The 14,420-nt window shown below is 42.3% G+C and overlaps 1 protein-coding gene across 1 annotated transcript; it reads left to right on the forward strand.

Moving 5' to 3' along the window:
- The first annotated feature begins 7,456 nt into the window (after nt 1-7,456).
- Nucleotides 7,457-8,923, forward strand: LOC106088576 (serine protease inhibitor 42Dd-like). The gene is made up of 4 exons (XM_059369890.1): nt 7,457-7,529; nt 7,600-8,534; nt 8,606-8,744; nt 8,805-8,923. Exons 1-4 carry the CDS (start codon nt 7,457-7,459, stop codon nt 8,921-8,923), a joined length of 1,266 nt encoding a protein of 421 aa, XP_059225873.1.
- Nucleotides 8,924-14,420: the final 5,497 nt, after the last annotated feature.

A 14,420-nucleotide genomic window follows, 5' to 3' on the forward strand; every position in this document is an offset into this window, starting at 1 on the left:
ATTTCTGTTTTTGCTGGGTAGTGACCAAAAATTCATACAAAAACGTCCACTATATCTAATCTATATCTCCACAGGATATTCTTACTTTACTTTAATTGGCTATAACACAACGTTTGTCCCATTAGCCGAACTCAGAATAGCCGTCCTAGCGCCTCGATCTTCTGCGCTCCTTCTATAATCTCTGACACCAAGTTTCGTGGTGTCTCCCACCATTTGATCTTTCCATCGAAATTCTGGTCGTCCCTGTTTGCATGCACCACAGTGTTTGCCTTCAAAATACTTCTTTGCTGGAGCTTCTTCATCCATTCTGACAACATGACCTAGCCAACGCAACCGATGTATTTTGATGCATGTAACTATGCTATCGTCGTCATACAACTCATACACATCTTGGTTCATACCTCGCCTTTATTCTCCATTAACGCTAACTGGTCCATATATTTTACAAAAAATCTTTTCCTCAAACACTCCAAACACTGTCCCGTCTGCTTTCGCAAGTACTCATGCCTCAGAACCATATAACGACACGGGTAGTACAGTGTCTGGTACAGTGTGACCTTCGTCTGATCATCGTCGAGAGGTGGCCTTGTTTCTAAACTGCTTACTTAATCTAAAGTAGCACCTGTTTTCCGAGATAGATAAAGTTGCTGACTTTCCCAAGTTTGGAGTTGTGCCTGCCAACTTTCTCTATCTAATCTAATCCAATCGGCGTTTTGGCAGTTGAAACCATCCATTTCATCTTATCTTCATTTGCTACCAAACCCATTTTCATTGATTCCCTTTCGTTTTTATCAAAGGTTGCAGTTACTACTTACGGTGACCACTATTCCTCAAAGAACCGATTGGAACTACGATATCCCTGCTAATCGAAGTTACATAGACTTCTATACGGATGGCTCCATACTAAACGATCAGGTGGGCTTTGGGGAGTACTCTCAAGATCTAGAATTGGTCATATCGAAAAGGTCACCCGACCACTGCAGTGTGTATCAAGCGGAGCTCCTTGCAATTAAGGAAGTGGTGGAATGGCTAAGATATGAAGTCATTATGATGATTGGCATAAATATCTTCTCAAACAGCCGGGCAGCCATTAAATCCCTGAAAAACGTATTTCTGAACACATTAACCGCCCACGACTGTCGCAGATCTCTCAACGAGATGGCTGAACAGTTCAAAATTCACCTATTCTTAGCGCCGGGCGACATATATATCCCTGGGAATTGTAAAGCGGACGAGCTTGCGAGATTAGGAACTGCCCCTCACATTCTAGGCATACTGGAATCTGTGAGTATGCCTCTAGCGATATGTAAGTTAAGTTTTCAGGACCAGGCCAGAGGGACAACAAATGATAGATGGTCACAACGAGGGGGCTGTGAGCATTCCAAAACTATGTGGCCTAATCTAGACTTGAAGAGGTCTACTGCTTTGCTGTCATTGGCTAGAACACACGTCTCAGTTATTGTGTCCGTCATGACAGGTCATTGTCTAATCGGAAAACATGCTGACAGACTGAATGTTGCCAGCAACTACTTTCGCTAAAGCTGTGAGGCCATCGAAGAAGAAGAGACCATAGAACACCTTCTGTGCGTGTGTCCCGCACTAGCAGCCAGAATGACTTCCACTTTAGGTTTTCATTTCTTTGAGAACCTGTCTGATTTAGCGGATGTGAACATTCGCAAGTTATTGGGATTTTTAAAGCGATCTGCATGGTTCAGCGGTAGAAACTATGCCCAAAAAGTAATTGCGGATTTTTCATATAGTCGGCGTTGACAAATTTTTTCACAGCTTGTGACTCTGTAATTGCATTCTTTCTTCTGTCAGTTATCAGCTGTTACTTTTAGCTTGCTTTAGAAAAAAAATGTAAAAAAAGTATATTTGATTAAAGTTCATTCTAAGATTATTAAAAATGCATTTACTTTCTTTTAAGAAATCCGCAATTACTTTTTGGGCAAACCAATAGAAGGCATCTTCCTTCTTCTGTTCCTGTAATATCACAATGGACGAAAACGACTAAGTGAGTCGTATGGCAGAGTGCTTCTTAAACCTAACCTAACCTACATCCGGTCACCAACCTATGATATCGATGTCGTCGGCATAGGCGAGTAGCATTTGTTGTCTTGTGAGTAGTGTGCCATATCCATTGACGTTTGCGTCTCACATAATCTTCTCCAGCAGGATTTCAAAGAGATCACACGAAAGGCTGTCTCCTTGTCTGAAACACCGTTTGGTATTAGGTTAGCTTAGGTTGAAAAGAGGTTGCAGATATTAATCTGCCCCATGCACCTAAGCCAATAACCGGCTTGTTGTGCGCCTTAAAACTATAAAGTAACCTCTAAGAAGAATATTTTAAGCTAGGAATTCCGTGCTACTTACAAAATCCTTAATTGTTTTCAATGCCACTCCCCTAAGTTGGGACATATCTGGTAATGTGTCTTCACCTAAGTCCCGGTACCTGTTAGATGCGAAAGCCGGGCTATGACAAAGGAAATGCTCCAACGTCTCATCATCTTCACCGAATGCCCTACATATGCTATCACTTGCCGCACCGATTTAACATAAGTGAGCTCGTAGTCTTATGTGTCCCGTTATGATACCAATAGCTATACTGACCTCTTTCTTACTTCCTTTCAGTAGTAGTCTCATCGTCTCACGATGCGGATCACCCCATAGGATTTTCGCCGTCCTACCGACCGTTTCGAGGTTCCACAGGGTTACATGCGCATTCATCGCTCACGCCCTTAACTCGAACTGCGTCGACCCGAAAGGCTTTGGGTTAACCAAGTTTATTGACGGCAGTCCTCTGGCCTTCACCTCCAAATCGTCTGCCCTTTCATTCCCCCTTACTCCGTTATGACCCGGCACCCAAACGATGCGGATTTTGCCATTCTCAGAGAAGGCTTTAATTTACTTCTTACACTGCAAGACTGTTTGTGACGTTACCGTCCTGGATGTTAAAGAACTGATGGTCAGTTTAATATCCGCAAAGATGTTCAGAATCGATGTCTTCGTGACACACACCACCTCACGCATTCCTTGATTGTCAGGATTTCCGTCTGCAAGACCGTATTATGGTCAGATAGTCGAAAACAGATTTCAATCCCTGGGTTCTCAATGGAGAACTCAAGGTCCACTCTGTCATCCAGCTTTAGTCCATCTGTGTAGATGACAATAACAGAGTTCCATCAATCCAAGACTGGGACGCCGAGAGCTTGCACTCGACCTCAAGTGTAATATCAGGTATCCGATCGGAAACGTCTACCATTCCCTCCAGGTTTCCTATCGTCACCTTGATTATACAGCGATGGTATGACCTGCTTCTATCATCTATTCATTCTCCCATCGCCTTATATGAAATAAGAGATAGAACATTGCAAGTCATTCATTTTACATTTTACAAAACCAAGTAAAAGCGTGATAAATTCAGCCTGGCCGAATCTTGAAAACCCACGAACATGGATTCTGCTAAAAATTTATACAAACATTAAGTTGTAGTTCATAATTTTATTCTACATACCAAACTTCTGTCAAACCAGCAAAAAATAAAGCTTCGAGTAAGGATGATAGAGAGACCGGTTACCATGGGAGTTATATCAGGCTATAGACTGAATTTGGCAGAGTTGTTGGAACTCATAACAAAACATCGCATGCAGAATGTCAGCCTAATAGGACAAAATTGGGGCTTGTAAGGTCTTTAGAATTCAAATTGGGATATCGGTTTATATGGGAGCTATTTCATGTTCTTGACCGATTTGGACCGTATCTGGCGCATTTATTAGAAATCATAACAGAACAATACATCCAAAATTTCAGCCAAATCGGACAAAAATTGTGGCTTCCAGGGGCTAAAGAAGTCAAACCGGGATATCGGTTTATATGGGACCTATCAGGTTATAGACCGTATTTGACACAGTTGTTGCAAGTCGTATCGGAACTTTGCACGCAAAAATCAAGAAATCAAATGGAAAGACCGGTTTATATGGATATAAGATATATCTAAATCGGAACCGCTATAGCCTTTTTGCGATATTAAGTATCTGTTCAAAATTTCAAGCGGCTAGCTTTACGGGTCGAACGAGTTCGACCATCAAGCCAGACCGACGGATGGACGGACATGGCAAGATGGACTCAGAAAGTCGAGACGATCAAGAATATATATACTTTAGGGGTTTTAGACGAATATTTCGAGGTGTTACAAACGAACAGACTAGGTTAGTATACCCCCATCCTATGGTGGTGGGTATAAAAGTTTAATTTTTTAAATAATCATTACCCGACTTTGGAAAATTAAAAGGTCAGCGAATGATAACATCTTAATTTCACTATTGTATTTTAAGAGGCAGAGGCATTTCGGTACAACGAAATTCTTTCATACAAGAATATTATTCAGTATAGAAATAGCATTTGACTGTGCACAATCTCATAAAATGGTGTTGGAAGGTCAGTTTCGATTCGATTCCTGGGTGTTTTGCTGGACAGAAAATTTAACTTCAAATGAAACATTTTCGAAAGGGCAAGGAAGGCAACTCTTGCCCTATACACCTGCAAGAGAGCCATAGGCAAAACAACGGGGTTTAAATCGCGTGTCTGGTATTGTTATTTGGAAGATAATGCTACTCAGATGGATCAACGCTAAGGACGGAGTGAATTTGGGAGTTTACATTAAAACCCAGGGATTGAGATCTGTTTCTAAATACCTGACCATAAGATGGTCCTGCAGGCGCAGATCCGGGCGATAGCGTGAGGTGGCGTGCTGTTTTAGCAAGGCTGCCGGATGTGAAGATCCTTGCGGACAGAAAACTGACCATAAAGCAATAACAACCAGGTTATGTAAGGTCACTAACAGTCTTGGAAGGTAAGAAGGGGATTAACGCCTTCGCTGAGGATGTCCCAATCCGCATCTTTTGGGTGTCGGGCCATAGCAAAATAAGGGGGAAAGAAGGAGCAGATGATTTGGCAGTGAATGCCAGAGAACTGCCGTTAATAAACTTGGTTAACCCGAAGCTTTTCGGCTCGAACAGTCCGAGTTAAGGCGACACTGTGGAACAGCGAAACGGTCGTTAGGACGGCGAAAATTCTATAGGAAAATCGGGATCGTGCACAGACGAGGCTGAAAAGAAAGTAAGAAGGAGGTCGGTAGAGCTTTCGGTATCATATCGGGACATATTAGACTACGAGCTCACTTATGCAAAATCGGTGCTGCAAGTATTAGCATGTGTGGGGTATATGGAGAATATGATGCGACGCTGGAGCATTTCCTATGTCATTGCCCGGCTTTCGCGATTAAAATACACCCACACTTAGGTGGGAATACAATATGAGACATGATCCAACTTAGAGTTGTGTTATGGATAACAGTTAGGGATTACTGGTGATGTACACAACCAGAAAATTACTGGCTTAGGTGTATGTGCATAGTGGCATGTGGCGGAATAATATCCGCAAACTTTTTTCAACCTAACCTTAACCGCGTGTCATGTACTGGATATATACTACAGTTGTCAGACCTCTAAGGTTTTATGGTGTTGTGGTCTGGTGGACGGCGCTTCCAAAGTCCAACTACTGTTCAATGCTCAGCCGGATCTAAAGACTGTCCTCTGTGTTCCCCAAAACCGTATTGACGACGACACCATCTGATGAATTTTATGCTACACATAACGCCTTTGGACACTGCTTAGAGGCTAGGGGAGCTTGCTCTTTGGTCATGCGGCGGCTACGGACACTGTGTTATCCTTGATCAAATGGTGATATTGCAAGCAGTGGGTATTACACATTGCCTAAACCGTTTTTTGATTAAAAGTACTGCACCAATATTCCTGATAGTCACATATAAGGATGGTTTCAAACTAAGTGACTAGGTGGGCTTTGGGTTGTAATCTGAAACACTAGGACTGCTCATATCGAAAAAGTTACTCTACCACTGTAGTGTGTATCAAGCGGAGATCCTTGCAACTACAGAAGTGGTGGAATAGCTAAGATCTAATGTCATAACAACACTTGGCATAAATATCTTCTCCAGCAGCCAGACAGCCATTAAATGCCTGGAAATGTATATCTGAATTCAAAAACCTACATCGACTGTCGCAGCTCTCTCAACGAGATGGCTGAACAGTTCCGTATTCACCTATTCTGAGTGCCCGGTAACAGAGATATCCCAGGGAATAGTAAAGCGGACGAGCTTGCGAGTCTAGGAACTACCCTCCACATTCTAAGGGAACTGAAATCTATGGTTATGCCTCTAGTGGCAAGTAAGCTTAGTCTTCAGGATTAGACCTAAAGAGCAACGAATGGCAGTTGGTCACAAAGTGAGGGTTGTGAACACTTCAGAATTAAGTGGCCGTTCTCTTTCGAGACGAGCTCAATGATCGGATGGAAAAGGAAAGCCAGAAATCGCAACACACACCTACCACTATGGGACACGTTTCGTCTTTGGCTAGAAGTCTTTTCAACCACATTAGGTGTGATGGATTCAAGGGCCGTTGCATTTGTTACACATACTGATACTAATGATACAAATACCACATTAACCACGCTCGACAACCCTGTCTATTAGCTGTACATTTCCCAATGCATGTATTTTGAAGAGGTCTATAGCTTTGCTTCCGCTATATGGGACTTGGTTTGTTTTTTTGTTCCGTATACTCAAAAATATCTGAACCGATTTTCTTTTATAATTTTAACAGATTGTGTAGGTTGGTCTGGAAGGAGACATAAGCTATATAATTTTTTGATATCGGATGGGGGCGGACCCTTCTCCATACCCCCAAAACACCACCCAAAATCAAAAGTTAGCCGATAGGCACAATATGGGTATCAAATGAAAGGTATTAGAGACTAGAAAACGAATATTGTGTTAAAATGGGTCCAAGTACCCAGAGGGCCGCCCCAACCCCAAAACTCATCAAAACAGATACATTCGACATTCATGCCAATATGGGACTCAAATGAAAAGTATTCGACAGTAGATTACATATATGCCAGACAAAATTAGGTCCAAGTAATGGGGGGTCGCCCCACCCCTAATACCCTATGGCTATTTAAGTGCCGGTGGCAATATGGGGCTAAAATCAAAGGATTTTAAGAGTGAAGCACAAATTTAATATCTATTTTTCAGTCGAAATGTCTGAGGTACCATCCCTCCCCTAAAAAGTACTTCTCATTACCCTAATTAAAAAAAAAAAAAAACTGATCTCGGGGATTGATAATGCGATTCGTTCGAATTTTTTTTTGGACTCTTACAGTCACCTATTCAAGTTTAAACTCAATGATAAGGGGCCTTTTTTTATAGGCAAGTCCGAACGGCATGCCGCAGTGCAAAACCTCACTGCGGAGAATTTATATGACCATGCATAGTTTGGTGGAAATTTCGCCGGCAGTCAGAGGGGATAACAACTGCTTTAAATTTTTTTCGATGTTCTCGACAGGATTCAAACGCAGGCGTTAAGCGTCATAGACTGACATGGGCTACAGTGGCAAAAAATCGATATTCACATTCGAAGCGAAGTGTCCCCATCCTAAAAAGACATTTGAGAGTTAAGAAGTCGCAGCGGAGCGGGCCCGGTTCGACTAGTTAATTATAAAAAAAATCTTTCTTTTTTCCAGTGAAACTTCGGTCAACATTATTCACTTTGGCAATGCTGCTCAGCAGTGCATCCTCCACACCTCTGCCCAATGAAGTCAGTTTTTATAAAAACTTAAACGAATTCACTAGGAATATTTTCTTTCAAATTTTCCAAGGAATAAATGAAGAGTATGGTGAAAAAAATATCATATTTTCCCCCTTCTCTATACAAACATGCCTAGCTATGGCTCGTATGGGGGCAACGGGAAGAACTGCCGCAGAAATGGACCAACGTTTGGGTTATGTTGGTCAATCCACTGAAAATATTGCTGACAACTATCACCGGGTCTTGACAAAATATAGAAATAATGACATGGTTAAAATTGCCAATAAATTCTATGTAATGAAGGGCTATCAGGTTCAAAATGCCTACAATCAGACTCTTGCTACGAAGTTCTTCTCTTCTGCTGAAAATATTGATTTCAGCCAAGGCAACAATGCCGAATGTGCCATTAATGCTTGGATCAAATCGTCCACCAATAATGCCATTGAATATGTTCTGGAAGATCATGTAATAACCAGTGACACTCGCCTGTTGTTGTTAAGCCTGATTTATTTTCAAGGCACTTGGAAGCAGCCCTTTGACCCGTCACTTACTACCGAACAAAAGTTCTATACCGATGAGAAAAACAGCAAACAAGTTTCCATGATGTATAGAATGGGCCAAGTGGAACACGTTTGGCTGAGTGACTTGGAGGCCAGGGCCATTCGTTTACCCTATCAGGATACGGATATTTCAATGATTATAGTTTTGCCAAATGCACGTAATGGTCTAAGCGGAATGCTGGAGAAATTTAAGTCTATGCCATTGGAATCCCTGGCTAAAAGTTTTAAATTTTCAGCTGAAAACGTTGAAATACATTTGCCCAAGTTCAAGGCTGCGTTTGACATTGAATTGAAGGAACTTCTTAAAAAAGTACGAAAGGATTTTTTTCAGGATTTAATTATGTTTTTAATATCGAACATACATACATACATGTATTTCAGATGGGTTTTTATAAAATGTTTGTTGGCGCAGAATTTGCTAATCTTTTGACAAATCCTGAACCCCTGGCGGTTGATGATATACTTCACAAGGCTGTCATTGAAGTCAATGAAGTGGGCACGAAAGCCGCTGCTGCCACAGGTAAGCTAAACAAATAATTTTCTAAAAAAGTTAATTTTTTGAATTGAAAATTCCTTGCAGCCATAGAAGTTTTCAGACCATCCATGCCCATTGAATTTAAAGCAAACCATCCATTTTTCTATGCCATAGTAAACGCTGACTCGGTACCCTTATTCACAGGCATCTTTGTTGGACTCTAAATATGGTAGCTGTTGGTTTGAGTCAGCTATTCGGAGCAGATTGGAGCGTGGAGAGGGAGCGAAAGTGTTAGAGCGGTTTCCTTCCTCAAAAATCAAATTAAATGACCTTTAAATATATTTTTATACCCACCGCCATAGGATGGGGATATACTAATCTAGTCATTCCGTTTGTAACATCTCGAAATATTGATCTGGGACCCCACAAAGTATATAAATTCCTGATCGCCTCGCCATTCTGTGTCGAACTAGCCATGTCCGTCCGTCCACCTGTCGAAATCACTTCGCGTAAGTCGCTTGGAATTTTGCGTAGATACTTAATATTTATGGGAGTGAGAGCAGAGACAACGGAGGACATGTTGGGGCAACCCATTTTCCACAGGATATGACGGGACTCACGGAGACACCGGAATTTTGGAACAATGACGTTGATCGAAGGTTTATAATTACGGAATTTATGGTGAAGGAATCCTTGAGGAGCTTCAAGCCACCCGGACCTGATCGAATATTTCCGGCGTTACTACATAAAGAGGCAGACTATCTGGCGCCTCGTCTGGCCAAAATTTTCATAGCGTACCTAGGACTTTCATATACTCCGAAAGCCTGGCAGGAGGCAAGGGTGGTGTTTGTACCCAAGCCCGGCAAGGCAAGTTATGCGACACCAAAAACCTACAGACCCATAAGCCGTACGTTCTTTCTACTCAAAACCATGGAACGTATTGTGGACACCATGATAAAGAGTAGGACATCCAGCGAACTGCTCAAATACGAACAGCATGTCTAGGGAAGGTCGTTGGAGACTGCCCTGCACGAGGTTGTGTATACAATTAAAGAATCCTTCGATGCCAAAACGTACACGCTGGCGGTATGCATTGACATCGAGGGGGCTTTTAACAATGTGCGGGTCGACACACTGATCCAATTCTTAGACCAGTACCGGGTGGACCCGGTCCTTAGAGACTGGATAAACCATATGCTAAGGAACAGGTGGATAAATTGTGTGTCCAGTGGCATAAATATAAGGAAGAAAGTGGCACAGGGCACGCCACATGGGGGGCATTTTATCGCCACACCTATGGGTGACCACCATGAATGACCTATTACGGGTGCTGACTGAGAAGGGAATTGATGCCGCCTGCTACGCAGACGATGTTATAAAACTTCGAAGGGGTAAGCATCCGAACGAGCTATGCAGATGGGCCGAAAGGGTCCTGCATATGGCATATGACTGGGCTAGACCCAGTGGTCTCAATGTTAACCCAGAGAAGTCTGAAATATGCATGTTCACGAGGAAGACGAAGGCGGGCCAATTTAACGCACCACGTTTCCTCAATAAGACGATTTCGATATCTAACAAGGTCAAATACTTAGGTGTGATCTTGAACAGAAAACTGAATTGAAAGTGTCACATTCAGGTGCGTATTGAGAAAGCTCACAGATGTTGGGCACTATGTAGACGGACCGTAGGCACGAAATGGGGCCTTAAACCGAGGATAGTCCACTGGCTCTACAGGAGCGTGATTAGACCAATACTTACTTACGCCACAGTAGTTTGATGGACTGCTATGGAGAAAAAGTGCAACATACGGCCCATACAACAGGTTCAGAGAACATATTGTCTTGGCATAGGTGGAGCGATGAGGATCACGCCCACGAGGGCACTGGAGACTAATCTAGATATCCGACCCATTGACATACAGATTAAATGTGAGGCAGCCACTGCGGCTAAGGCAATGGGAATGGAATGAGGATGGGAGCAGCTCATACCATCGCGGTATAATCGTGATGACGATAGGAAACCTGGAAGGGAGGAGAGAGCATTCCGATCGGATACCTGAGATGTTCCTTGAAGTCGAGTGTGAGGCACTGTTGCCATCGGCACAGTCTTGGATTGACGGAACCCACGCCCACTAGGGCACTCGAGACTATTCTAGATATCCAACCCATTGACATACAAATTAAATGCGAGACAGCCACTGCGGCTATGAGACTTAAGGCGATGGGATAATGGAATGAGGATGGGAGCAGCTCATACCATCGCGGTATAATCGTGATGACGATAGGAAATCTGGAAGGAAGGGGAGAGCTTTCCGATCGGATACCTGAGATGTTCCTTGAAGTCGAGTGTGAAGCACTGTTGCCATCAGCACAGTCTTGGATTGACGGAACCCTAGTATTGTCATCTGGAAGATAATGTTACACGGATGGATCAAAGCTAGAGGACAGAGTGGGCCTGGGGGTTTACATTGAAAACCCAGGAAATGAGATCTGTTTTAGACTGCCTGACCATAATACGGTCCTGCAGGCGGAGATCCGGGGGATCACGAATTGCGTGAAGTTGTGTGGTGCTAACGCGAGGAAGTCGAGTGTGAACATCTTTACCGACAGTAAAATTAACAAAAGGGCAATAAAAACCAGGACGGTGAGGTCAAGAACAGTCTTGCAGTGTAAGAGGGAGATTAACGCCTTCTCTGAGGATGGCAAAATCCGCATCGTTTGGGTGCCGGGCCATAACGGAGTAAGGGAAAAAGAGAGGGCAGATGATTTGGCGGCGAAGGCCAGAGGACTGCCGTCAATAAACTTGGTTAACCCGAAGCCTTTTGGGTCGACGCAGTCCGAGTTAAGGGAGTGGGCGACGAATGCGCATACAACATTGTGGAACAGCGAAACGGTCGGTAGGACGGCGAAAATCCTATGGGGGGATCCAGATCGTGAGAAGACGTGGCTATTACTGAAAACAAACAAGAAGGAGGTCAGTATAGCTATTGGTATCATAACGGGATACATAGGACTACGAGCTCACTTATGTAAAATCGGTGCAGCAAGTAATAGCATGGGTATGGCATGTGTTGAAGATGATAAGACGTTGGAGAATTTCCTTTATTATTGCCTGTCTTTCGCGTCCAACAGATACCGGTACTTAGGTGGAGACACAATATCAGACATGAACCAACTTAGGGGAGTGGCATTGAAAACAATTAAGGATTTTCTAAGTAGCACAGAATTGCTAATTTAAAATTTTCTTTTTAGAGGTTACTTTGTAGTTTTTAGAGCGCACAACAAGCCGATTACTGGCTTAGGTGTATGTCCATAGTGGCATGGGGCTGATTAATATCTGCACCCTCTTTTCAACCTAACCTAACCTGTGCCTCTGGAAACCGCAATTTTCCGATTTGGCAGAAATTTGGCATATGATGTTCTGTTATGCCTTCCAACAACCGTGACAAGTATGGTTCAGATCGGTCCAGAACCTGATATAGCTCCCATATAAACCAATATCCCGATTTGACTTCTTGAGCCCCTGAAAGCCGCAATATTTGCCCGATTTGGCTAAAATTTGGCACATAATGTTCTGCTAAGACCTTAAACAACTGTGCCAAGAACGGTCTGAACCGGTGAAGAACCTGATATAGCACCCACATAAACCTATCTCCCGGTTTAACTTCTTAAGTCACTGGAAGCCGCAATTTTTGTCGGAATTTGCTGAAATTTTGCCCATAGTATTCTGTTTTGACTTCCAACAACTGTGCCAAGCACGGTATGAACCGATGAAGAAACTGATATAGCTCCAATATAAACCAATCTCCCGATTTGACTTCTTGAGCCCCTGGAAGCCGAAATTGTAGCGGAAATTTTGCATATAGTGTTATGTTACAAGCCGCGATTTTTATTCGATTTGGATAAGATTTTGCAAATAGTGTTCTGTAATGACTCTCAACAACTGTGCCAAGTACGGTCCAAATCAGTCAATAAGCAGATATAGCTGCATATTTTAGCAGCATCCATGGTGTAGGTTCCCAAGATTCGGCCCAGTCCAGGAAAAGAAAATCTCCGAGAATTGTGAATCGATCTTCGCCCCAACAGGCAAAAAACTTGAAAATGAAAAAAATTGGGCAGAGCCCGTGCGGGATTCGAAGCTGAGCACCCGGAGTAACAGCGAGAGCCGTTGACGTTGTCTAGCGTTCTAAGCCATCAATACAACTTCCAACAGATGAACAGAATCATGTGCATACCTTGGGAGTAGTGTAATTTGTGCAAACACGAAAACACATGCATTGGAAAAGTACAGCTAATAGACAGGGTTGTCGAGCGTGGTTAATAGGGTATCTGTATCATAGATGGTTGAAAAGTCTTCTAACCAAAGAGGAAACGCGTCCCTTAGTGGCTGGTGTGTGCTGCGATATAAAATATATATATTTTATAGGTTCGCAGATATTTATTTAGGGGTGTTGCGAACGAAATGACTAGATGAGTATACCTCCATCCGATTGTAGCCAGTAAAATGAAGAAAAAGCATGCTAAGGTGGGCGGGCTGTACTTTACATTCCCTCCACCATGCCTAGCATTTGTCAAGATTTCTGCACGATTTAACTCAAAAGGCAAGGAGTCAAATCAGGAAATAAATTATATGGCAGCCATGTCAGGTTATGAACTTGCCACGAATGTTGGAGGTCATAATAGAAGTCATTGTGCAAAATTTCAACCAAATCGGGTAAGAAATGAGCACTATAGAGGCTCGGAACATCCTTTTGTTGTAAAACGAAAAACTCTTTAATTGCAAAAGTGCTTCGATAGCCGCAAACGATTATCCGTGTACTGGAACAATAATTTTTCTCTCGTGTCTCTCCTACTCGAGAAAAAGAGCGTGTATTTGAGCGTTTAGATCAGTGGTTGGCAAAAATACTCATTCTATTGCACATTACTGTGTACGTACACAAGAAAATAATCACAAGCAGACTCATAGGCCAGCCAATTATTTAGACACATTCTCACAAAAAACACTCTCCTCTTTTGTGTTGACTGAGCAAGGAGCAGTCAGTATATTGAGCATCTCGGACGTGTGCGCATAGTAAACTCGGAAAGTGACAATGTTTAAACGCAAATGTAGGTATGTCCATTAACAAGAATCATTAGAACAACACACAAGTGGCTGCCAGGTACAAGAAAACACAGCAACAATTTCTTATGTGCCTAAGAGATGATAAGAAGACATGATTTGTTCATATTTGTGCGATAAAGAAATATACATCACAAAGTAGGCATAAAAATGTGCGAAAACAACAACAACCATTTTTTGTTTTATTTATAGCATAACTAATACTGCAGATCGTAATACAAAACCATAATGGAGTTCTGCGAAAATGGTAGGCTTTTAATATTAGTGTGTATCACAACATCGAAATAAATCCAAATATACTAAAGAGTTTGAATTAGGAATTGAGATGTGCTTATAATTGGTAAAAATTTGAGTTTGAATTATATTACAACTTTAAATTGAACTTGACATCCTTTTCAATATTCCCAATCCATTTAAAACGTTTGACGTTTAATTAATTCACAAAAAAAAGAAATAAAAGTAAAAGTGGCCAGGTAAGTTCGACCGGGTCGAATATTGGCTACCCACCACCAGGGCTTCCTCTAAAAATTTACCTAAGGGTAAATTCACTGCGTTTGTATTAGAATTATTTTGGTCTCTAGAAGTCATATCGGTACTTAGGGG

The sequence above is a fragment of the Stomoxys calcitrans genome, chromosome 5 (assembly GCF_963082655.1).
Source record: "Stomoxys calcitrans chromosome 5, idStoCalc2.1, whole genome shotgun sequence".
In the NCBI taxonomy this organism is placed as follows: domain Eukaryota; kingdom Metazoa; phylum Arthropoda; class Insecta; order Diptera; family Muscidae; genus Stomoxys; species Stomoxys calcitrans.

Coding starts and splice junctions, on each gene's coding strand:
- LOC106088576 (XM_059369890.1), top strand. CDS start 7,457: ATGGGCTACAGTGGCAAAAAATCGATATTCACATTCGAAGCGAAGTGT. Junction 7,530..7,599: donor TCCTAAAAAGACATTTGAGA/GTTAAGAAGTCG, acceptor TCTTTTTTCCAG/TGAAACTTCGGTCAACATTA. Junction 8,745..8,804: donor GAAAGCCGCTGCTGCCACAG/GTAAGCTAAACA, acceptor AATTCCTTGCAG/CCATAGAAGTTTTCAGACCA.